General features: G+C 38.4%; 1 protein-coding gene across 1 annotated transcript in view; it reads left to right on the plus strand.

Annotated features, from left to right (window-relative positions):
- LOC120526451 (CD209 antigen-like protein D) overlaps window positions 1–26951 on the plus strand; it is a 51670-nt gene that overhangs the window by 15441 nt on the left and 9278 nt on the right. Inside the window, exons 2-5 of the mRNA XM_039749618.1 lie at window positions 4620–4721; window positions 7811–7963; window positions 15265–15416; window positions 24105–24211. Coding sequence (XP_039605552.1) covers window positions 4620–4721; window positions 7811–7963; window positions 15265–15416; window positions 24105–24211 — 514 coding nt within the window. The remainder of the gene's footprint in view (window positions 1–4619; window positions 4722–7810; window positions 7964–15264; window positions 15417–24104; window positions 24212–26951) is intronic.

Here is a 26951-nt window from a genome sequence, read left to right on the forward strand (position 1 = left end):
TTGGTGCCTTAATGGCCTTCTAGGTGATGGGTGTGTACTAACTCAGAGACCTACCACCAGTAGGTTCATGGAATTAACAAAAGTTTCTGCACCTCCCCCTCATGCTCCTCTGTCCTATACAAGAGGTAATTTTCTAATACAAAGTGAGGACCCTGTGGCATGGGCTGATGAGTGCATAGGCCATTAACAAGTATTACTACATTTTTTGCAAATTTCAGGGAGTCGTCATTCCATTACTCCCTTTTAAACAAAGCCGGTGTTTACCTAAATTAATATTGTAACTCAGAGAGAGAGTCTGGTCTGACCTCTTCAGGGGCACTGGAACCCTGTGTGTTTTCCTGTGAATGGTCTGCAGAGGATCGAGAGAGAAAGTCAGTGCACCACACCACCTCTTGGGCTGGTGTAGAATTGTCGTTATTCAAGCCCTTTAGCTGCCTCCTATTCACGCGTTTGTGATAGTGTCATTAGGAGTCAAGGATACACAGGTCATCTCTATACACTTACCATTTTCTGTCACTGGAAAACTTCACGTGTTATGCTTTGTTGTTCATCTCATGACCTGGTTCACAGACTTTTTACTTTTCCTTAACTTTATGACTTGATAAAAGATAGAACTGAGTTTTTGATTACAAATTTCTCTTGTTTTCTGACTCATTTCTTATTTCCCAATCCTTAATTTCAGAAAAGGCTAAATTAGCATAAGCTGCCCTGATTTGAATGATTATGATTGTTCATAAGAAATGTAATAATTTAGTTTATGACGTAGAAGTACATAATAAACAGGAACAGTTGTGTCAGATGTTTAAAATAATAAGATATGTGCTTCAATTTAAATGCTTAAAGTCTAAATATTCTTGATTGTAATAGAAATGTGTAATTTTTACCCTTTGATAGAGGTCTATAGAGGGCTAGATCCCTAGTAAAGGATCAAAAATCAAAAATAACAACAACAACAACATTTATTTATATAGCACATTTTCATACAAAAAAATGTAGCTCAAAGTGCTTTACAAAATGAACAACAGAAAAATAGAAGACATAATAAAAAATAAAAATAAGTCAACATTAATTAACATAGAATAAGTAAGGTCCGATGGCCAGGGTGGACAGAAAAAACAAAAAAAAAAACTCCAGACGGCTGGAGAAAAAATAAAATCTGCAGGGATTCCAGACCAAGAGACCGCCCAGTCCCTCTGAATAAAAACATGACCTTGAAAAAGTCTAAAATGATACGCAAAATGGTTATGTTGGAAATTTGTTATTTTTAACCTTCTAGGAGTGGGATATATAAGGATAGGACCACAGGTAAAGAATCAGATATTATAAATAGTATCATATTCATGATCAGCAACCTCAAAATAACATATACAGTAACAACACTCCATCCATCCATTATTCAACCCGCTATATCCTAACTACAGGGTCACTGCGTTCTGCTGGAGCCAATCCCAGCCAACACATGGTGCAAGGCAGGAAACAAAGAACGCCAGCCCACCGCAGGGCACACACACACACACCAAGCACACACTAGGAGAATTTAGAATCAACAATGCACCTAACCTGCATGTCTTTGGACTGTGGGAGGAAACCAGAGTACACCAAGGAAACCCATTTAGACACGGGGAGAACATGCAAACACCACGCAGGGAGAACCCAGGAAGCGAACCCGAGTCTCCTTACTGCGAGGCAGCAGCGCTACCCACTGCGCCACCATGCTGCCCCATAACAACACTCCACATGCCAATGTTCCTGGTCCCCATGTTTGTTAAAGTTTTGTGAAAAGAGGTTACTTTGACCCCTTGTATCCAATTAGGTGGTCAACCCCTGAGGTTAGCTGATGTGGCCTGGACAACTTCAAGTCCTTCTGATCATTTTTGCTGAAGATGCCTATATGTTTTCTATTTATCATAAAGATGTAATGTCCTGCACAAAATATGGTCCAAAAATGGCCTAACAATTATGGTTTTCTGGTCTAGATGGTCATAAATAGAGAAAACCCCAAAATAACAAATGTCTTGCATAACTAGACATCAAGACAAGTTGAATGGTACACCACATGTGAGCGTTTTCTCATACCTCGTGGCATCGGACAAAAAAAATGAACTGATTTCAAAGCAGTCATAAGTAATTCTTATGAACAATGTAAAAATGTCTGAATTTCTCTAAAGTTAGTTACAGCAGCAAAAACAACAAAAAAATAATCGAAACGCTTCCAAACCAAGAGATTTATTAGCATTTAGCTACTTTCCATTATTTAATCAAGCACTTTAAGTCTACTCTCGCATTATTTAAGGAGTGAGAAATGCAACAATTCCATCCTCTTCCCATGTAGACTTTGATACTGCAGTGGCTTTGGCAGGACGTTTTTGTCCACCACTTTCCTTTGAGCCCAACAGCGATAGTATTGTGAAAGGCCCTAACACAAATGCCAAAATGAGAGGGAAACCATCATAAACCCTGGCCAAATTTAATTATTTATTTTTAAAATAAATAAAGGAAACCAAAAGAAAATTAAAACACAGCTGGCTAATACAAAATCAAGTCGCTATTCTTGCCAAATGGATACAATTGGACAGTAATAGCTCAATTAATGAAGCACATGCTTTTCAGGACTTCAGTTACTGATACCAGCCACCAGTGAACTGCCCTTCTTTCATTCCTTCCTGGTTTTGTACTTTTCAAATGTCACCTCTTCTGACTTCACTGTATGTGCTGCCCCAGAGGTTAATTCACTGAACAGAGCAGGTATTGCCTAAAAATGAGAACAGACTCTAAAGCATCTAGTGGTCTCAAACCCCTTTCCAATGGTTTCAACTGTGATTTGAGCTAATTTTGTTTAAAGAAGGCAAATCGAACTGTGAAAATGGAACTAACTGGGCCTCTAACTGACATCTTCAGATGGTGCTCATTACAGAAAAGTATATGAAATAAAGATTTTTTTTTTTGCTGTATACAATATTATGTGGATAGGTTTGCTCTTGAGCCATCTTCAAACCCAAAATAATTATAAGGAGGTCAAAATAATAGCAAAAGGAAGATTCATTAAGACAAACATAATAGAATGTATTAAGGTTTAAATAAAGAAAAATCAGTTAGAGCTACTCTAGACCTTCCTGAATCCAAGCTATCACTAGAGTGGCTAATGCATTTGCAAATGTCGGTGTGCTATGCCTAAGAAGAATCATGATTCCTTTAACCTCTTATCTCTCCATCTCTCTTTCTCAGTTTCATTCTGGCCACATTGCCTTGTGACTAACTTAAAGTGACTGAGCTCACATTAAAGAAATATGGAAATAAACGTACTGCACTGATCCTCTTAACATCCTTGATGCATTCGCTATGGAAAACACCTTCTAGCAGTTTGTTAATCAATGTATGCTGAACTATAAAGTACCAACTTGCCAGTTCCATCCTCATCTCTTCTTCATTCCATAACTCTGAGGGTATTTCTTAATCTGTCATGGATCACTTTGTTTCTTGGTGAAGATAATATCTCATTATGTCACCTAGAATCTAATTGTTGTAAAGTGTTACCAGTTGGGCAGTACCAGTTATGCCTTACTTATATGTAGTACTGTACATTTGTTACTACTGTTTTTATTTATTTATTTATTTGTTACCTTCTATTTCAAATTATTATTCTCTGCTGAAATAGGCTCCAGCACCCACGACCTCACACAGAATTAAGCAGGCTTTGAAAATGGAATGCTACGGTATTCTGTCCCCGAACGCCGTATTAGTGAGGCTTCTCTCCCAAGACCAAATCTGTACGGAGTGTGTGTCGCCCAACTGGTTGTAGTGAACGTGGACAGATAGTTTACTCACCAAGAAGTCAAGGCTGAGAGTCCGTATACTTTAATGTAGATTTCTTGCCATAAGTAACACAAGTATTAGGAAGTAAAACCATTGATAACTTGAAGGTAAAAGGACGATAATTTCCTTAACCTAAATACAATATGGTGGGAACTGAAGTAAAAACAAAAGCAGCGCCAATAGCAAAGGGAGCTAGGGACATACCAAATGTACTAATTAAATGGGGGTGGAGGTAGGAACGTACCAAACAGTTTAATAACAATATTAACATGGGCTGCTGTAGCACCACATACGGTATTCACTTATCTATTATTTATTTACCTGTTTATTAATTTTTTACCTATCTATTATAGTATAGTATAGTTCTTCACCTGCCTAGCACTTGGTCTGTGTTTATGTGTTTGTTGCACCACAGTCCTGGAGAACGTTATTTCATGCCACTGTATGCTACAATATGGTGTATGGATGGTATGACAATAAAGCCACTAGACTTTGCCTGACAAAAGGTGTCATGTAAAATGTGGCCTATGGGCTGTGATTTTAGATGGTAATGCAGTGTAAAAAACACATACACTAACAATTATTGTATAGCTGTGCATTATAAGGTAACTTGGACCAGTATTCACTCCAAAAGTGCGTTATGTACTATAAAATAAACATTGTTTTTTTAAGAAAAATAACAATTTACTTTTTGGTATCAGGAATTATTAAATTTGGGGGTGATGACATACCAGCCTGAAGAAAATAAAATGTAATTGCTGCCACTTACAGCCCATGTGGTGTGTCTTGTTCTTTTGTTTCTGTAGGATGCTGTGGTCTGTCTGCTGGTTCTTGCTGTTGGCTGGTGATGTCTCTTTTTGTGTTGCTGGTTATTTTATTGGTTGCCTTTGTAATTTTCATTATAAATGGTAAGTACCATCAAGGTAAAATGAACCTTAGAAGCATTTAAGAATATGAGAAATTTGACAATCAAGAATCTTTCAAGTTCATTTGTTTAGCTAATAGCTACGTTGTCCCAATATTTTCTGTACTTTGTTGCCCTAATGATATTGATTATTTTTTTCATCTTTCCAAAAGTTTAAAATAACCGAAAGCCACCTTTATTCAGTGTAAAAAACAACTTTTTAATTTTTTCTGGTAGGGATGAATGGGACTATTAAAATGACCTTTAAATCTAATTACAATAAATTCTTAAATACTTTCTTCTAATGTACTCAAAGGCTGACGACATCACAATACTAGCAATGAGAGTTGTTGTCTATAAACAACATATTGGAGATCATGAGCAGTATTTGTAATACAAAATAATGGAGCCAAAGCAGGAGACTCTTACAAAGTGGTGGTGTGCTGATAATATAAAACATTATGCATAAAAAATAAATTAATAGATAAGACATAAATTTGGTCAGGCAGCACAGTGGTGCAGTGGTAGTGCTGCTACCTCACAGTACAGAGACCACAGTTCATAATCTGAGTCCTGCCTGCATGGAGTTTGCATGTTGTCCCCGTGGGTTTGCTCTGGGTGCTTTGGTGTCCTCCAACTGTCCAAATATGTGCAGGTTAGGTGAACTGGGGATGTCAAACTGGCCCGGGTGTCTGGGTGTGCGTGTTCGCCCAGTGATGGTCTGGTGCCCTACCTAGGTTTTGTTCCTGCCTTGCGTCTAATGCTGTCCAGGACAAGCTCCAGCTCCAGCTCCGCCTGTGACCCTGTTCAGAACTAAACAAGTTAGAAGCTGACTGACAGAAATTTGAAATATTTGCATAAAAAGACTCAGCAGTAGTTTTCATTTTGCCTTATGCTACTTAAACACACAATCAATTGCCGTCCATTTGATGTTTGCAAGTTCTTTCTTCTCCTTGAGTACCGCTTTCTTCTCAGGTTATGAAGATATTTAGTCAGATGGAATGGACATAGGCCAACTGTAATCATAAGAATGCCCAGTTAGCAAGTGTTATTTCTGTTCTTTATTAGCACCATCACTTCCTCTATCAATTTTTTGCATCCATTCTTTTTTAAACCCTCTCCATTCATTATAGCAGTGGCTGTAGATTTTCATTTCACCCACTTCCTTGATGAGTAGCCCTATACAGCTGTAAACTAAATAATCTTCTTCTACCTTCATTTTAAATGACTTGTTTTTTACTTTCTCGTATATGTAGTATAGAGAGAGAGTAGAGTAATTGTGAAAAAATTTGACCTCGAGATTTTGATGAATCTCCACGTTTTATGCGCTCCTGAACACATTTTGACCATTTTTGCAATTATATTTGTGTGTGTTTGTGTGTATATATGGAAAGTTGAGAACACTTTGAGCTAGATAAATGAAATTTAGCATACGGGTGTTATATCAAAATGTTTTGGGCAAAATATGTCAACCAGAAGTGGTACTTTATGTGAACACATTTCAAAGTTTTTCAAATAAACTTTTACATTTAATATAATTAAAATTATATTACGATCAATGAAATCATTGTTGTATCATTTTTCCTGTAAGAGATCATTTTTAATTAAAGTATAGATATTCTTTAAGATGTCAAATTTTTAAATTTACATTAGCTTATCTTTCTGATTTGTGCTACGCATTTATTTCTTTGTCCTTACTTTTAGTTCCACGTATTGTATTTCATAAATGTTTTGATCTTTCATCAGTTTTGTACTATTTGTGAATTAATTGACATTTCTTCTAATTTTCTGTATTTTTTGGAATGTCTAATTACTCATCTTATTTAGTAAAACCTTATTAACTACGTTGTGCGTATTATTATTTTTAACTGTTATTTAAATTTTCAACAATGCAAAGAAATTACATGGTACAAGCATCAAATAATACCATAATTGTAAATTAATATAATCAGACAAAAGAACAATCAAATAAACTTGAATAGGTACATGTTTTGTTTTACAAGTTACACTTATTATATAATCTTTGTGTATACAAGAAAGTTGAGTGGAGAACACGCCAGATTTTTTAAAATTCAGATCCCTTCACTGATGAATTGTCTTTGAATAGCAGCCCAAACACACTGCCTGGAAGGTCACTGTTTCCATTCCAACCAGCTTCTTAATTACAAGCCAGTACTTGCTGTTAATGAAACACATTACTTAATTTTCTGGCCAGTTAGTACTCTCGTTTTGCCTCACCACACTTTCCTAAACTTATTATCTGCCTTTTTTTTTGAGAGCAACATCCAAATGTTTTATGGAGCAGAGATTTTTCAATATTTCACAAATCTTCACTTATTTTCCATTTCATTTTATTTAAACAGATATTATATGGTGGATACACAGGAGCAAAAGTTATTATATTAGTTCCTCCAGTAGCAGTGGTTATGGTTTGCCAATTATCAAAGTGACTGGAGTAAAAATCTGAAATCATTGTGGCCCTCCAAGATCTAAATTTGACACCCCTGCATTGCAGGGTCAAAGGGAATGTGTAAAGCAGTAACTGAAGCTGAATGAATAAATATGTGCCATTGCAAGGCACACTTACTCACCTACACACACAAGTGCACTCATATAGGGTCAGTTCAAAAACAACGGCTAATCTGATCTGAAAGTGTTTGGGAGATGGAAAGAAAACCTGACAACAACTGGAGAGACACCTGCCTAAGCAGGGGTACTCATTCCACAGGGGTGTTAAACTCGGTTATAGAGATGATCTAGAAGTAGAACTGCTGCTTCCCCCTGATGGAGGAGGACCAGTTGAGATGATTTGTGTATGTGGTTAGAATGAAGTGTGGCAATGGCAGCCCACTGAGAGAAGACTGAGGGTCATAACCAGGAGTCCTGTCCTGTCCTGTCCTGAGAGTGTCTGGTTGTTCCACATGACGTGTTTAACAAAGATGCTGGAGATAGGAAGGCCTGGTTAGTCCTGCTCATCAAGTTATTGCTGTGGCCCACACCAGTTCAGGATAGCACTTTGACAAGGCAACCCACCAGATAATATAGAATGAAAATGATGATATTAATGATGGCATTGCTTTTCTTAATTAACAGCTGAAAATAAATTACAGGATATGAAAATGACCAATGTCAACTTATCAGCAAGTCAATTCTCCATAACAGAGGAGCTCAGCCAGCTGAGGCATAACTTCACCTATTTGTCATCAGAACACCTGAGTCTTCAAATTAGTTACAGCAGACTTTTAGGTAAGTAAAACATAATATTATTTTTGAGAAATAAAAATGATAAAGATAACATTGTTAGTGCTAGATATCTAAACATTATTCATCAATTTCAACCAGAACTGTCATGCTTTATGAATGTAAATGAATTTACATCAAGCCCTATCCATGGAAATTATGCCTGATTTATTCCATCAAATTTTATTGTAGTCAAAATCATTCTAGTTCCAGAGTTATTGTATTATTGGGTTATATAATACCTGTTTACATTAAATGAATATATAATAACTGAAGGCTGAAGAGAATCTTTCATAAATTTTAATCAAAATGATTAGTAAATGAACCAGACAGTGAAATTTGCTTTATAGAAAAGGACATATCCATGTGTTCAGTATTTCTTACAGTTAACTATCTCTTACCAATCTAGAAATATTAAAATTTAACATTAAGCTCATCTGAACATTGTGTGGAGCAACATTTTTATGGACTATCATTTGATTGAAGTGAGACAACTATATATGGTCACATGCAGCGTCTTGTTCCAATATTACACGTCGCCTGAAGTTTGGGCTTTGTCTCCATAAACCGCAAAATACAGGATTATCATTCAACCCTAAAGACCACAATGGAAATCGGATATATAATAATAATAATAATAATGAATTTTATTTATAGGGCAGTTTACATTAGCAGTAAATCTCAAAGTACTACATAAAAAGTTTATCCCTTCCTTTCAAAGATCCAAGAGGACACTGGGAAAAAGATCTCTCAATTAATATATCAGAAAAGGAGTGGAAAATAGTAATGCAGAGAATTCACTCTAGCTTCATATGCGCAAAGCATACAATTATTCAATTCAAAATTATATACTGAGCACATCTGTCTCGTCTAAAACTCTCCAAAGATTTTCCAGGGCATGATCCAACCTGGGAACGCTGCAATCAAGTCCCAGCTTCACTGGGTCACATGTTCTGGGCCTGCACCAAATTAACATTATTCTGGACAAAAATTTTTAATTACCTTTCAGACAGCCTTGGTGTCACAATCCCTTCTAACCCATTAACAGCTGTGTTTGGGGTTTCTTCCAGATGGGTTTAAAGTGGAGAAGGACAAACAAACTGTGATTGCATTCACTACACTTTTGAGACACTGACTTATTTTGCTAAACTGGAAGAGCCCAAACTTTCCCCTTTTAAGTCAGTGGGAAACCGATGTTCTATACTATTTGAAATTGGAAAAAATCAAATACTCAGTTAGAGGATCTGTACAGATTTTTTTCAAAACATGGCAGGATCTAATCTATACTAATAAAAGGCAAAGCCCTCACTCACTCACTCACTCATCACTAATTCTCCAACTTCCCGTGTAGGTAGAAGGCTGAAATTTGGCAGGCTTATTCCTTACAGCTTACTTACAAAAGTTAAGCAGGTTTCATTTCGAAATTCTACACGTAACGGTCGTAACGGTCAACAACGTTCGCCATGTTGAACTTTCTTATTCATGGCCCCATCTTCACGAAGTTTGGTAGGTGGCTTCCCTGCGCTAACCAAAACCGATGTACGTACTTATTTCGGTGGTATGACGCCACTGTCTGCTGCCATATTGAACTTTCCAACATCACTAATTCTCCAACTTCCCGTGTAGGTAGAAGGCTGAAATTTGGTACTTATTTCGGTGGTATGAAGCCACTGTCGGCCGCCATATTGAACTTTCCAACGTCACTAATTCTCCAACTTCCCGTGTAGGTAGAAGACTGAAATTTGGCAGGCTCATTCCTTACAGCTTACTTACAAAAGTTAAGCAGGTTTCATTTCGAAATTCTATGCGTAACAGTCATAATGGTTGACAACGTCCGCCATGTTGAACTTTCTTATTCATGGCCCCATCTTCACGAAATTTGGTAGGTGGCTTCCCTGCGCTAACCAAAACTGATGTACATACTTATTTCCGTGGTATGATGCCACTGCCGGCCGCCATATTGAACTTTTCAACGGTCTTTGTTACTTATGGGCCCATCTTCAAGAAATTTGGTACGCGGGTTCCCAATGCTAACTGAATCCTACTTACATACATATATACATCCATAGCCTGCAGCTCGGTCACCTTGAGAGGCGGCGTTAGGTCCCCTATCCCAACGCCTCCCACTTTGTTGCCTGCCTGCCTATATAAGGCCGTCCGTCGCTCCGGTCTCTACATTCCCTTTCTTACTTCGCCATGGGATTCTCCCTCCTGATAACTACAGCCTTTTTATTTAATCCACGGCTTCTCCGCTGTTTTATTGTTCATTTATTACGATTATAGTTATTGTGTAGGTATTTTAGACTTGCTTTACATTGTTCAGGTACCCATTTCCTTTATCATTCCAACCGTACCCCCATTAACATGTCTATCGAGGTGATCACCATCGATCAAAGAACTGTCACTTACCGAGTGGTTTCCATGCCCGGAGATGGCACCAATTTTTTCCATTCTCTGGTTACATATTGCACGGCCATATCAGGCTCACTCTTGATATCCGGAGGAACATTGTGTCTTATGTCTTGAATGACTGGGACAGGTTCAAGGTGTGGACTGATAACGGTACAGGAGATAATTATACTACACAGGAGCACTATAAGAGTGAAATGCTTAAGCCCTTTACCTATGCATCTGCATGTGAGTTGATGGCTGCCTCTGAATTGTTCGGTTTTCGCTTTCAAGTGTTCCGAAATGGCCAAATATTTTACACCTTTGGACAACTGCTAATGCCTCTTAAACATCTTAGATTGACAGGTGACGATTTCAGTAGTGGACACTTTGATGTTTATGAATGTTTCAACTCTCCAAAGCTGGATGCGAAGTTATCGATGAAACAGGTTGTATGCTTACAACGCTTGACAGATGCCGAATGTCTCTTCAACACAAGTCCTGCAAATACTGTCGTAATTGAAACAAACCATGAAACTCAAACCGATTATGACAGCAGCAATCCAAGCTGTGAGATTTGAAACAAGATTACTGTTCACATGGCCAACTGTAAGTTGCATGCTCAAGAGTAAGCTCAGCGCACAGCTTGGTCATATTACAACCGGAGGGCCGAACTCACAATGTGGTATACAAAGAGATCCTTAACAAATAATTATTGGTATATTTTCCTCAGTTTAAAAAGGTTTAATTTTCTTCTTAATAAAAATTTTAAGGCAGTACTTCACCGCTGCGAAGCGTGGGTATTTTGCTAGTCAGTAATATTTTAGAATAAGCTCTTAAAGCACAGAGGAAGCAATTATTTCTGTATTTCTTTTTCTTCTCCTTTCATCTCTATTGGCTTATCAAACTTATCAATTTAGGTGTGTTTACAAGCCTTATGTTTTACTCCGTTGGCCTTGCTCCCTGCTTGTGCAGTTTGTTAAGAAAATTGCACTAAAGAGAAAGAAGTGTTATATACTTGATTAATTCTTTTATCTAAAGTTACGTACAAGATCAAGATAAAACAGAACGGTTTACACATTAGAAGATTCTACTCTTTGTCAGGGAACTTTTAATGTAATTTTTACATTATTTCACACCTGTAGTTTATAAAAAATGAAATTTGTTTCAAAATTTTGATTCCACTTTCTTTAAGAGTTATATAGTTTCTTAAATAATCTAGCCACCAGAGGGGCAAACCAACCCAACTTGGTGCCAGTCCCAAGCTTGGATATATAGACAGGGTTACTGTCAGGCAGGACATCTGACTGTAAATCTTTAGTAAAAAACTGTAATGATGGAATCAATCCAACCAACTTGGGGAAATGCTAGGGGGCGTACCCCCTAGACGACACACAGGGGCCTCGCCTGATCTCTGTGGAAAGTAAACGAGGGCTACCAGTCCAGGGGCAGGCCCAGCTAAAGCAATTGGTCCAGAAAAAGAAGACAGGGGAAGGGGAAGGAAAAGGGTAAGTTAAAGGTAAGAGTAGGGACACTGAATGTTTGTACAATGACTGGGAAAGGAGGAGAGTTGGCAGGTTTGACGGAAAGGAGGAAAGTGGGAGTGTTGTGCGTGCAGTAAATGAAATGGAAGTGAAATAAGGCAAGAGAATTGGGAGGAAAGTTTAGGTTGTTGTACAGTGGAGCAACTGAACAAAGGAGAAATGGTGTAGGTACAAGTAAAGTAGTATCCAAAGAACTAAAAGATAGTATTGTCAGTGTGAATAGGAGGAGTGATGGGGTGATGAGTGTCAAGCTGGGCCTTGGTGAAACTGTAGTTAATGTCATTTTGGCATTTGCTCCTCAAGTGTGCTATGAGAAAAAGAAAAATGACATTTTCTGGGCACAAATGGATGAAGAGCTTGAAGCAGTTGTCACAAAAGCCACAATGAGACATAGCAAGGTTTGGGGCAGCCACCCATATAATTTGGTTTCCTGGCTGCAAATTGTCTTTAAATGATAGCACTGCTGTGCACAAAACCGAGTCCAATACAGAACTGAGGAAACAGGGAAAAGGTGGAGGCTTTTAAAGGGGAAGACAGGAAGTGTAGTCAAAGGGGTCGGGTTTGTGAGGGTCTTCTGTCATTGGTGCGAGTCCGGATATGACATCACAGAGGCCAGAGCCGGCAAGGCCTCCTTCCATTGGCTCGGTCCCGGAAGTGATGTCCAGAGCACCAGGTGGGATCTACCATGAATGGCCTGCAGGCAAGGGAGGAAAAGAGTCAGTGCACTCTGCCACATCCCGGTATGTCTCGGAACTGCCCTTACTCAAGCCCATTAGCTGCCTCCCATTAGCATGTGTGTGACACAGTACAAGAGAGAGAAAAAGTGGTGGTTGGTGGTGATCTAAATGGGTTTGTGGGAAAAAGTAGAGAAATGATAGAAAGGGTACGTGGAGAGTAAGAAAGAGAAATGGCGAATGGGAGAGGATGGTAGGTTTTACCATGGCATCTGAGTTGGTAATGATTAACACATTTTTTGAAAAGAAAGTAAATCAGCTTTTGATATACAATAGTGGAGGAAGGGAAAGTCAAACAGACTTTTCTAATGCATAGAACATGTCATTTGAAAGAATAAACAATTGTAAGGTCATAAATAGGGAAATTGTGACAGTGCAGTATAAAGTAGTGGTGATGGACTGGGAGATCAGAATCAGCAGGATAATAAAACCAGAGAAAGTAGCACCAAAGATAAAGAGGTGGAGATAAAAAGAGTAAGGGCACAATGAAGCAAAATCAACTGAGAGTGTGGAGGAGTAGTGGGAAAAGAGTAGCAAAGTTTTTTTAAGAGCAGGTGAAGAGGTGTTGGAAGGAGGAAGCAGTCTGTCTAGGGACACAGAGACTTGGTGGTGGAACAGAGAGGTGCAGGATGCGATGAAAGCTAAGAAGGGGGCTAAGGCTAAATCTGGGAAGGAGGAAAACAGATACTGTAAATATATAGGCCGAGAAACAAGAAGACAAAGAGGACAGTGGCAAGAGCCAGGCACAAGCTTTGGAGAAGCTGTGTGAAAAATTGGGGACAAAAGACGGAGAAAGAATGATTTTTAGAATAGCAAAGTATAGGAATAAGGCTGGAAAGGATTTTAGTCAGATAAAACAGGAAGATGAGCAAAGTGTGGTCTTGAGTGAATATGATAGGATCAAGAAAAGGTGGAAGATGTACCTTGTAAATTTGTGGAATAAAGAAATCTAAGGGTAGTATTTAGGGATGGAGTTCCTAATAAAGGGCTTGTACCAAGAATAAGGAGGGATGAACTAAAGGAGACACAGAAAGGAATGAAAAATGGAAAGGCAACAGGACTGCATGAAATTCCAGCACAAGTGTGGAAGAGCTTAGGAGAAGAGGGAGTAGTTGTGTTGTGAGATCTAATGTAGAAGATCTATGAACAGGAATACATTCCAGAGGAGTGGAGGAAGTAGAAGACAGGGTAATACTCAGGATCGTGGAAACTAAAGAGAGATAAAGCTGATGTTGCATGTAATCAAAAGTTTGGAAAGGGTTACAGAGAGAAGACATGGGAAGAGATCACTATAGAGGAGGAGCAGTTTGGCTTTATGCCAGGCAGAGTAACAATTGATGAAGTCTTTGCATTAAGACTGCTCATAGAGATGAATCAAGAAAAAATAGAAAAGATTACACATGATGATTATTGATTTAATGAAGGTTTATGATAGGGTGCCACCTCAAGAGATGTGGAGGTACATGAGAGACAAAGAAGTACCAAAGAAGTATGTGACAGCTGTTTAGGATATATATGAGGGAATGAAAATGTCACTTAAAAGCAGTGTTGGTGAAACAGACAAGATCCCAGTTAGAGTAGGTCTTACCAGGGATCTCCTTTAAGTCCTTGCTTCTTTGATCTGGTTATGGATGTGTTGAGTCATGGAATAAAAGACCAATCTTCCTGGTGCAGGCTTTTGCTGATGAAATTGTGTTGTGCAGGACCAGAGAAGAGGAACTGGAGAGGAAGTTGAAAGAATGGAGAAGGGTTTTGAAAGATAGAGGATTGAAGATAAATAGGAAGACGATACAATATTTAAGGTTTAATGATGATCAATATTTACAAGTTAGCCTGAAGGGAGATCTATTGAGAAGAGTTGACATGTGTAAATGTCTAGGATTAATGGTAGCCCAAGATGGAGAATTAGATGCAGAGATAGCCCAACGAGTGCAGAGTGGACTGAACAACTGTAAGAAGATGCGAGGAGTATTGTGTGATTGAAGAATTAAGGTGAAGGTTAAAGGTGAGGCTTTTAAGACAGTGGCAAGACTAGCAATAATATATGGAGCTGAGACACTGACAGTAAAGTGAGCTCAGGAGAAGAAGTTAGATGTGGCAGAAATGAGAATGTGGAGATGTGAAGTTACAAAAAAGGATAGATTAAGAAATGGGAAATGCAGAGGTGCAATAAAAGTGCGAGATATATCTAAGAAAGCCATGTGATAGCAGGTTGAAGTGGTATGGACATGTGATGAGGAGAGAAAATTAATATGTGGGGAAAAAGTGAGGGTGGCCAAAGCAGATGTGGATGGACAAAATAATGGAAGATTTGAAAGAAAAGGGTCTGACTGAGGAGGAGGTACAGGACCAAGTTGTTTGGAGAAGGCTGATGAAGCACATCAACCCCATATAGAAGTGGCAAAATATTAAGAGAAAGGAGAACACTCTAATTTTTCTCCTACATGCCAAACATTACAGTAGGTTAGCTAATAACTCTATATTAATACAATATTTCACAATGTCAATGGTTATGATGCTGCTAAAATAAATACTTGGATGCTCCACCACCCTAAACTGAATCATGAGGGTTCAATAATAGATAGTTGTATAGATTTATTATTCTTAGATGTGTCATTCATTTTTTTCTTTCTTCTGATAGACAAAAAGTGTCCAGTTTGTCCGCAAGGATGGCAGACTCATAATTCATCATGTTATTACATCTCCACTGATAAAATGAATTGGACTGCTAGTCGAGATGACTGCATAGCTAAAGGAGGGCATCTGGTGATAATTACTGATGAAATGGAGCAGGTGAGATGAAATTCATATATATTAAGTATCTGTCAATATTAAATAGAAATAAAGAAAAGTAAGAAAGAAACACCAGAGCTCTTGGTCTTTATAGCTGCACTCACATTTACCCTGACAACTTCAAGTTAATAAATGGAAATAAAGCCTGGTAGTAGTTATGCACAAAGGTGATTCTTGTGACTCCGTTTCCTGAGCAATATCTTCAAATATTCTATTACCCAAAAGTTTCACATATAACTGTAAATATGCATAATTCAACAGTACCATGGCTATATAATAAGATTAGAAAAAACCTTTGTCATGGAGTGATGCGATCAAGCAGAATTCCTTCAGTTAAGTAATACATGAAGTATTTTAGCTGCCTTACACCAAGGAGACAGGGGTTCATATCATGGGTGCTTCCTGCATGGAATTTGAATTTTCTCCCAGTGTCCACATTGGATTCCTCCGGGTGCACCAGTTTTTTCCCACAGTCCAAAGACATGAATGTTAGGTAGACAGGTGATGGTACACTGGTTCCCCATGTGTGTTTGTGTTCATCCTGTGATGGGCTGGCACCCTGTCCAGGGATTGTTCTTCCATTGTGCTCGATGCTTACTGTGATAGTCTACAGCTTAGAAAATGGATGAATGGATGGATGAAGTATTGAAGGACGCCTAGTGGATGCTAAAGGGATGCACAGTCTAGATCAATATAGGACTAGATCCCTAGAAAGTATCAAAAATCATATTCGTAATCACTAATCTTGAAATAGTGTAAAATGATACCCCACATGCTTATGTTATTTTTAACCTTCTGGGAGTTGCTCTTTGAGGGCTGGGGCCATGGCTAAAGAATCAGCTATCAAAAATATTAACATATTCGTGATCAGGAACCTCACAATAGCACTCCAAATGCCTTTATTAACAATCTTTATTTTTTACAAGTTTTGTGAAAAGCAGTAGCTTTGACCCTTTCGACCCCAATATGGAGTAAACCCCTGGGGTCAATTGTTGCGGCCTGCACAACTTCAAGTCTATCTGGTTATTTTTGCTGAAGGCAAATATTTAGTTTACTCCTCATCATAAGAACATACTTTCCTGCACAAAACATGGTCCAAAAATGGCCTAAAAAAATTTGTCTTGAGGCCCAGAAACAGAGAGAACCCCAAAATGCTTAACATCTTGCATAACTAATCATCGGGACAAGTCTAATAGTGTTCATATGTGGGGGTTTTCTCATACCAGTTAGTCAGGAAGTGTCTGACAAGTCGAACTTTAGTGACTTGACAGGGTTATGAGCACTATACAACCTGGATAATAGGCTACCAGGTGGCTCTCTGTCTTAGTATGTTGATTGATATCAGGTAGAAACAGACATCATGTCCATTTGTCTGATTAGAGCAGCTCATAGAGAGAGAAAGATGGCCTCTCCTAAGAATGGAAAATGGCAGAGAGACAGAATTTCTTTGTTGGTCTCAATTTATATTAGTCCAGATTCATTGATGTACCTCCTGGACCAATGGGATGTCAGAGTGTAGGGTCGACTCCCCTGCACTCCCTGAACTCCCTCCCGAGTTCACCACGACTCATCCCCCTTTTCCAGACCATGCTTTGCTCTACCCCAATTTAAAAAGAAAAAATAAAAAAAGAGATAAACACATAATTAGGTTGACAGGTTCCCTGTCACTATTCAAGTTTGAGAGAATTAACAAAAACTTTATCTTTGTGCACATATTAGTTGTGCTATTAAAATATCCCAGTTCTTTTACTTCGATTACTCTTACTGCGATTTTTGGGTTTACAGTTGGGCATCGACATTCGAAAAACACTGATCTTTGGTTTTGGCTTTCTTCTCTCTCACTTACTCACTCTTGTAGTCCTCCCTTTAAATGAAGTTGCCTTTCCTGCACAAGGGTTTTATGGCTTGGAAATTTGTTCCAAATTGAAAAATCTAACAATGTAATTGCTGTGAAATTTCATTTCATTTCATCAGAGGATATCAGAATGTTATTTACAACATATGTTAGTGCTGCAGTATTATTATGACTAGTGTGGAAGCCAGACTGGTATTTTGCAAAATTGTGATGTGTAAAGGTAAGATTGAAGCTGAGTGTCAACTAGTTTTGCAAGTATTTTGGAGAGAAAGGGTAAATTTGGAATGGGTTTATAATTATGAAGTGTATGTGGGTCTAGCTCTAACTAATGGACTGATAATGGCCACATTTAGTGCATCAGGAAATGCAACATTCAGTAATGAACTATAGATAAGGTTAAAAATGGGTGCTGCCAGAACATCTATTGAGCTTTTTATTAGTTTGTTGGGAGTGGTCTAAGGAACAAGTAGTAGGTTTCATTTTAGAAAATAAAAGAAATGACTTCCTGTTCTGTTAACAAATTAAAATTACTAAAGTGGTGTGTGCCAGTTGAGACAGGGTTTGCTAGTCTAGCATTAAGTTTGCAAGGTGACACTGAGATCTGGAACCTTATATTGTCAATTTTCTCATTGAAGTTCATAAACTTAGCACTGCTAATGTCTGTGGGTATTTTACATTGTAGTTCAGAATTCCTATTTGTTACATTAACCACTGCTGTAAACAGTACATGAGGATTATTACTGTTGTTATCTATTAATTGAAAATAGTAATCACAGTGGGCTATAAAGGGAGTTTTTAATACTTTTTAACACACTACGTCCATTCAAAATGGAAAAAGTGCACCCTTGTTGCTCCTCATCTATACTCCAGTTTTTGACATTCTTCTACAGGTGCCGGTCATAAAATTAGAATATCATGACAAAGTTGATTTATTTCAGTAATTCCATTCAAAAAGTGAAACTTGTATATTTGATTCATTCTTTACACACAGACTGATGTATTTCAAATTCTGATGATTATAACTGACAAATAATGAAAGTCTCAAATCCAGTATCTCGGAAAATTACAGTAGAATATTGTGAAAAGGTTCAATATTGAAGACACCTGGTGCCACACTCTAATCAGCTAATTAACTCAAAACACCTGCAAAAGCCTTTAAATGGTCTCTCAGTCGAGTTCTGTAGGCTACACAATCAGGGGGAAGACTGCTGACTTGACAGTTATCCAAAAGACGACCATTGACACCTTGCACAAGGAGGGCAAGACACAAAGGTCATTGCTAAAGAGGCTGGCTGTTCACAGATGATGTCCAAGTACATTAATAGAGAGGTGAAGGGAAGGACAAGATGTGGTAGAAAAAAGTGTACAAGCAATAGGGGTAACCGCACCCTGGAGAGGATTGTGAAACAAAACCCATTCAAAAGTGTGGGGGAGATTCACAAAGAATGGACTGCAGCTGGAGTCAGTGCTTCAAGAACCACCACGCACAGATGTATGCAAGACATGGGTTTCAGCTGTCACATTCCTTGTGTCAAGCCACTCTTGAACAAGAGACAGCGTCAGAAGCGTCTCGCCTGGGCTAAAGACAAAAAGGACTGGACTGCTGCTGAGTGGTCCAAAGTTATGTACTTTGATGAAAGTAAATTTTGCATTTCCTTTGAAAATCAAGGTCCCAGAGTCTGGAGGAAGAGAGGAGAGGCACAGAATCCATGTTGCTTGACGTCCAGTGTAAAGTTTCCACAGTCAGTGATGGTTTGGGGTGCCATGTCATCTGCTGGTGTTGGTCCATTGTGTTTTCTGAGGTCCTAGGTCACCGCAGCCGTCTACCAGGAAATTTTAGAGCACTTCATGCTTCCTGCTGCTGACGAACTTTATGGAGATGCAGATTTCATTTTCCAATAGGACCTGGCACCTGCACAAAGTGCCAAAGCTACCAGTACCTGGTTTAAGGACCATGGTATCCCTGTTCTTGATTGGTCAGCAAACTCGCCTGACCTTAACCCCTTAGAAAATCTATGGGGTATTGTGAAGAGGAAGATGCAATACGCCAGACCCAACAATTCAGAAGAGTTGAAGGCCACTATCAGAGCAACATGGGCTCTCATAAGACCTGAGCAGTGCCACAGACTGATCGACTCCATGCCACGCTGCATTGCTGCAGTAATCCAGGGCAAAGGAGCCCCAACTAAATATTGAGTGCTGCACATTCTGATACTTTTCATGTTCATACCTTTCAGTTGGCCAACATTTCTAAAAATCCTTTTTTTGCATTGGTCTTAATTGATATTCTAATTATCCAAGATACTGAATTTGGGATTTTCATTAGTTACAAGTACAATATACAAGTTTCACTTTTGGAATGGAATTACTGAAGTAAATCAACTTTGTCATGATATTCTAATTTTATGACCAGCACCTGTAATATAAGAGCTCAAGTATTCTCATTAAACCAGGGTGAGTTTCTATGCACTTTAATCACTTTTGTTTTTATAGGAGCTACTGTACCCAAAGCCTTTTTCAAAGTCTCATTATAATTTTATGTTAGCTCATTCAAATTGTTTTCCAAAATTATGATTGAGTTTCTCAAAATGTGTACAAATTTTGATGCAGAGTTACAGTGTATTCTAGATGTCACACTAGCCTTGTTTTAATCTGTGTGTGTACTGGTAAGAGTAGAACCAAATCTAACGTAATTAAGTAGTGAGCAGAAATAACTTCAATTAAAGGTGTAATATTTAAATTTTGAGTCTAAATTCTTTAAGTTGCAATTAGATCTAATGTGTGATTATAAATATGATTCAGGCATTGGCAACCTGGCAAAACCCTACTGAATTTAACAAATAAATAAAAAAAACTGATAAAAGTGTCAGTTTCTACAACAAAGTGTACATTGTCCTCTGTCAAAAGTACATGATCATAATTTTTCCCTGAATTGGATAAAAGGCTGCCAAATATAGTCATGAACATCAAATATGGCCTGATGGTCTGTAGACTGTTTGTGCTGGAATTTGTTTAATATAGTTTGTCACTAAAAATTATCCCAAGGCCACCTTCTTAACCAGTATCTCTTGATTTATGAAGGAATGCGTTACCATGTGGTGATGCCTCGGCTAAAGGAATAGTGTAAATTTACTAAGTAAGGTTTAGGTGAGAAGATGCATTCAGATTTTGCACATAATGCTATATTATTTGCCAAGGCAACTTTGTAAGTGAGTGAATATTTAGTTAGCAGCATTTTAAACTGCAAAGGTGTTTCTGTACTGGTGTTGTTTTTGTATTTAATTTGAATCAAATTACTAATACATGTACCCTTAAAGAAGAATCTGTTTTTAACTCTTGGTCTAATTATGAGTTTAATTTTTTGGTCATCAAGTGATTTAGATTTAGTTTCAATACTAAATGTATTAGATACCCCACAACAGGGATTCAAGGTAGCAGCTACAGGATAGTAACAGGTAGGATCGACAACAGCCTGCAATTTAAGATCACAAGACTGTGGCCTGGATTGTGGGCTGATCAGTCAGCCAGGCAATTTTGTTGTCATATTTTGAGATTAAGCAAAAGCTTCCCTTCAGTTAGGATGAAGTCCATCTCTCTTAAATAATTCAGGCCTTTTCCCAAAGATCATCCCAGTTGTTCTAAAAGGCTATGACTTTATTTGCATGCCAGTTTTCTAACAAGCAGTGAAGACAACACAATCTGCTATAAATCACCCTCTATATAATCTTAGTCAGGGAGCAGACACAATTAAATTGCAACACTTTCATTTAGCTTTAGTACATAAAGATATGAAGTTCCTCTTTAAAAACTCAGATTGCTGCAAAATGATATTGTTACTTCTGACAGGCATCAATAAAGTAGATTCTTCATTGTCAACCAGAAAGTGTAATTTAGCCTCAATGCCAGATATCTTTGCTACTGGGAGACATTTAACTTTAAGTGCTCACTTAAAATAGTTTGAAATTCTAACATTCTGCGTTATGAAGTTGACAATTATGTTGTTTTCAGTCCTAGGAGATATACTGCTGAGGCTGAGTACCTCTTTCTGGGTTTAGATTGGTGACCTGGGTGTCAGGAAATAAATGTTGACTTCTTAGACCCCTGTCTCACTGTTACCCTCTTTAGCTAGAATTCTCATATATAATTTGCCATTGTTTGACTTTCAGAATACGACAAAGCACAGATTTTACTTTTATGGCAGTAATTCAATAGGACAGTTGTTAGGATGTTTGAGTGGTAACTCAGTAAACATTTGTTTACTTAAAACATCAGCATAAGCTTCATAATGGGGTGGTAATAATTGCACTGCACAAAAAGAAATTGAAATAATAACAACTGCTTAAACATTTTATAATCTGTTTTGTTTCCCAGTCAAAAAGGCAGTAATGTTTCTTTAGTTATGAGAAGTGTAAAATGACATAAGGGTGAGGACTTTGAATGATGAAGAAAGAAAACAACTTCTAAATATACGAGTATTTGAAGAACTATTTGAAGAGTTACATCATGTTTATTCTTGTCTAAGAATCCACTGCAAAATGTCTATCATTTACTGACAAAATTCTAGGATTAGTATAATAGTTCAGATTTGAGACAAACCGATGCAATTCTAGGCTGTACCTGAATCAGTCATGGCCAGAAGAGGGTGTTGTTCAATAAGAATAAGGATAGGAAGACATTTTTTAAACAGTTTGACTAGAAGTGCCCACCATACCAGCAGCCCTGACATATGATAAACACTCTGCTTTCCTGGAATTTTGTTATTTTTATGCAATTGGGTACAACATGTCGTAGATTCCCAGAATAACAGCATGAATACTTTGTAATATTCAGTGAAATTATTTAGGGATTTGTTTTACCTAACTCCATTGGTTATATTATATCTTTACTTTCAGGAAATGCCTTAATTGTATACCCCTTTTCTGATTTTCTTTAAATCTTTTGCTCTCTAATAACAATTTCAATTTTAACTGCTAAACCAATTACTTTTTCAAACGTCTCAGTTTAACCATTCAGTTCATTCTTTATTTCTGTAGAGAGACTCTTATTGAATGATAAAACAAGAGTCCTTTCCTACCATACCACATTGCTGCAATCATAAAAAAAAAGATAACATAACTCATTGGGCACGAGGCAGAAACAATCCCTAAACGGGTCATCAGCTCATCGCAAAGTGAATACAAGCACTCAAATACACTAGCGTCATTTAAATGTCACTAAATTTGCTAATCTTTGGGAGGAAACTGGAGCACAGTGTGGAAACCTAGCACAAAAACACGCAGACTCCAGGCAGAGAACACCAGCAACGTGACTCCCTGCAAGACAGCAGTGCTACCGCTCCGCCACCATGTCATCCTCATGTGTGTAATTATTAACAGTATTTAAATGAAATTAATGATTTATCTGTAAAATATAACATATATACTTTAATGCATTTCATCATGAAAGTGATATCAAGTATAAATCTAAGGATTCTAAATGTGCAGAGAGTTAAAATGTCATACATTTAATGTACTCAGTGTGGTGATCTATTGCTATTTGCCACTCCTGTCAGGTCAGGAGGAAGCCGCAGAAAAAAAAGACCGCACAAAAGATGGTATTTGAGACTTTTAAAATGTATCATGTCATTATGATCGTGAATACGTGATGCTTGAATATAAAAGCACCACAACACCATTCATCATATATCGATGTGTGCACTTCAATCCTGTAGGATCCACATAACAGCTTTCTGTCACATGTAGATAGTAAACAGAAACTCTGACATCACATTCCAACTTTTATCACACTGTGCCCCCCGATTTTTTGCTGGTACTGAACTCACACATGCGTCACGTTAATTTCTGAGGACCTGCTCAGAGGACGTGTCAAATGAATGCTGGGAACGCGTGCCATGAAGCCATGATGCGTGTGTGTATGCGTTCTGACCGTGAAATAGAAACGAGCCCTAACCATGGGGACTTTTAGCCAATGAATCATTTAGCAGAAGTGTGTCAAGAAACGCTGTAGGTTCCATTATACCAACAACAATATGCCTGTATAATGCTTCACTGGAAATGGGACTGCCGAGTCAGATGTATTCTTTCTTTTTAGTTTTCTTCAATTCAGTCATTCCATTGTATGCTTAAGAGGGGTCTGAGCTTCTGAGGACAAATCAAGTTCTTTCTATTTGATTACTGGTACATCTTGCCTGAAGAAGGGGCCTGAGTTGCCTCAAAAGCTTGCATATTGTAATCTTTTTAGTTAGACAATAAAAGGTGTCATTTTGCTTGACTTTTCAATATACTGGAAGCAAACTCAAAAATGAAAAAGAATGTCTATTACTAAGAATTCAATAACAAGAGCTTGTGAGAAATTTGATTTACAATATCCAAAATCTAAAATGAAGATACAGTAATGTGTCACTGGCTTTTATACCATTGCAGTCTTTGGAAGCCACGCCCCACTGGAAGCCACACCCTCTCTGATATCAAAATGATGCTTTCCAAGGAAAATATAATAGTGTTGTGGTAACAACCCACATTTAAAAATCATAAAAGTTAATTATTTAAAGATTCATTCTGAAGAGAGAGAGGATAGGAGTAGTAAATTCTTGTTCTTCATGTTCAAAAACCTTCAATCTCTTTTTAAAATCCATGCAAAAAATGTACTATTGAGAAATAGCATATCATAACACTGTCTAAGTGTACAGTTTGGTTCCTGCCTCATTCCTGAAGCTGCCAAGAAAGGCTTAGGCTCCAAAGATCTTGTACTAAAGTAAAAAAGCTACTTCATAAAACAGATGGATAATTTGTAGTCTCATTGTCATCATTCATTTATTTTTTACATATGTCTAGGTGTTTTTGAATAAACTTGTCAACAACTCTCAGGCTTGGATTGGTCTCTCTGATATAAAACAAGAAGGAACGTTTTTTTGGGTAGATGACACAACTCCCACAAGGAGGTACTATTTTACTTTTTTGGTTTTGTTTTGTTTTTGCTGCTATTCCTTTTGTTAATTTCACATCTGTGTATAGAAGTGATTTCTCAGTGGTTAATACTGCTGAGGTGCCTTTGGTTTGAGTTTTGTTGTGTGGAGTTTGCAAGTTCTCCCTTTGTTTGTGGGGGTTTTACTCAGGCTGTTTCTCCTACATCCATAAAGACATGCAGGCTAAGTTATTGGTGCCTGTAAATTAACCAAAGCATGGTATTTTTATGTTGGCCCTGTGGTGGTCTGGCACCTTATACAAGGGCGATTCCTACCTTGCACTCAGCTCCTGCTACCCTTATTTGGATTAGGAATGATACTGAATTTTGAAATTTTCCCTTTTCCACCTCATTTTAGCAACTGCTTCCCAATGAAACCATTTCTCAAAAAGCCCTGTTCTCATTCTCCTATGAAATAACTTTTAAAGGCCAAAAGTAACAATTGATCCTCATTTTTGTGCATTTTATTTTGTCTCACACCTTGTTCCAATGGTGGTAGTGCTGGTGCCTCATAGTGTGGACACCAAGGTTCATATTCTGGATCCACCCTTTTGCATGTTCGCTCTGTCTGCATGGCTTTCCTCCGGAGCACCCATAGGTTAAAGGAACTGGGGACATTAAATTGGCACATGTATGTGCTTGGTGTGTGCGTATTTGTGTTTGCCCTGTGAGGGACTGCCACCATGTCCAGGGTTTGTTCCTAACTGCGATAGACTCCAGGCACCCCACAAGCCCACCATCCCCACAACCCCCTGTGACCTTTGTATAAATTAAGCAGATTAGAAAAACTACTAAGTTAAAATACAGTGTTCACAACAGCAAAATAAAGAAAAACTCCACTTTTATGTAAGGATAGGAATATCAGGGAACTGTCCTGTCTCCCATCCTATTCACCCATAACACACCAGACCTCCAGCACAATACCAGAATTTTCCATCTACAGAAAATTTCAGATGACTCCTCCATCACAGGCGGCATTAATAATGGACACGGGTCAGAGTACAGAAAGGTTGTGGAGGACTCTGTCTTGTGGCACAAACAACAAACTGGACTGGTCTGACAACACAGCGGCACTGTATAAGAAGGGCCAGAGCAGACTGGACATCCTAAGGAAACTCGGGTCTTTTGATCTGTACAACAAGCTGCTGTAAATGTTTTACCAGTCCATAAATGTGGTGTTCTAAACTGTATTCTCCCGAGGAAGCAAACTGAGCTCAAAAGAAGCACAATACCTGAATACATTTTTCAGGAAAGTCTGCTCCATCACAGGGTGAGCCCTGGTCACACTGGAAACTGTTGTGGAAAAGAGGATGGTGGCAAAATTGGATGGCATTGTGAAAAATCTCCTCCAGGAGGCGCTGTCTTAGAGCACTTTTCGCCACAGACTCATTCCACCTCGGGGTGTTAAGAAGTGCCACTGAGGGTCTTTTCTGCCCACTGCTATCAGGGAATTCAGTGCTTCCTCCCAATGTAACCATTAAGTTTCTTTCTTTCTTTCTTTCTTTCTTTCTTTCTTTCTTTCTTTCTTTCTTTCTTTATTGACTGATTGGTTGGATTACCTGTCTTGTGAGTCTGTATCCTTGTTTTTCATGTCTTTGCTGTTGTATCTTAAAGTCTGTATCTGATTAAGAAAGTGTATGCAACCTATGTAATGATAGATAGATAGATAGATAGATAGATAGATAGATAGATAGATAGATAGATAGATAGATACTTTATTAATCCCAAGGGGAAATTCACATAATCCAGCAGCAGCATACTGATACAAAGAAACAATATTAAATTAAATAGTAATAAAAATTTAAAAAATTTAAATAAAATTAACGTTCGCATTTACTCCCCCGGGTGGAATTGAAGAGTCGCATAGTATGGGGGAGGAATGATCTCCTCAGTCTGTCAGTGGAGCAGGACAGTGACAAAAGTCTGTCACTGAAGCTACTCCTCTGTCTGGAGATGACACTGTTAAGTGGATGCAGTGGATTATTCATGATTGACAGGAGTTTGCTTAGTGCCCGTCGCTCTGCCACAGATGTTAAACTGTCCAACTTTATCCTACAATGGAGCCTGCCTTCTTAACAAGTTTGTCCAGGCGTGAGGCGTCTTTCATCTTTATGCTGCCACCCCAGCACACCACCGCGTAGAAGAGGGCACTTGCCACAACCGTCTGGTAGAACATCTGCAGCATCTTACTGCAGATGTTGAAGGATGCCAACCTTCTCAGAAAGTATAGTCTGCTCTGACCTTTCTTACACAGAGCATCAGTATTGGCAGTCCAGTCCAATTTGTCATCCAGCTGCACTCCCAGATATTTAAAGGTCTGCACCCTCTGCACACAGTCACCTCTGATGATCACAGGGTCCATGAGGGGCCTAGGCCTCCTAAAATCCACCACCAGCTCCTTGGTCTTGCTGGTGTTAAGGTGTAAGTGGTTTGAGTCGCACCATTTAACAAAGTCTTTGATTAACTTTCTGTACTCCTCCTCCTGCCCACTCCTGATGCAGCCCACAATAGCAGTGTCATCAGCGAACTTTTGCATGTGGCAGGACTCCGAGTCATATTGGAAGTCTGATGTATATAGATTGAACAGGACCGGAGAAAGTACAGTCCCCTGCGGCGCCCCTGTATTGCTGCACACAATGTCAGACCTGCAGTTCCCAAGACGCACATATTGAGGTCTGTCTGTAAGATAGTCCACAATCCATGCCACCAGGTGTGAG

Source organism: Polypterus senegalus, chromosome 3, assembly GCF_016835505.1.
Source record: "Polypterus senegalus isolate Bchr_013 chromosome 3, ASM1683550v1, whole genome shotgun sequence".
NCBI classification, from domain to species: domain Eukaryota; kingdom Metazoa; phylum Chordata; class Cladistia; order Polypteriformes; family Polypteridae; genus Polypterus; species Polypterus senegalus.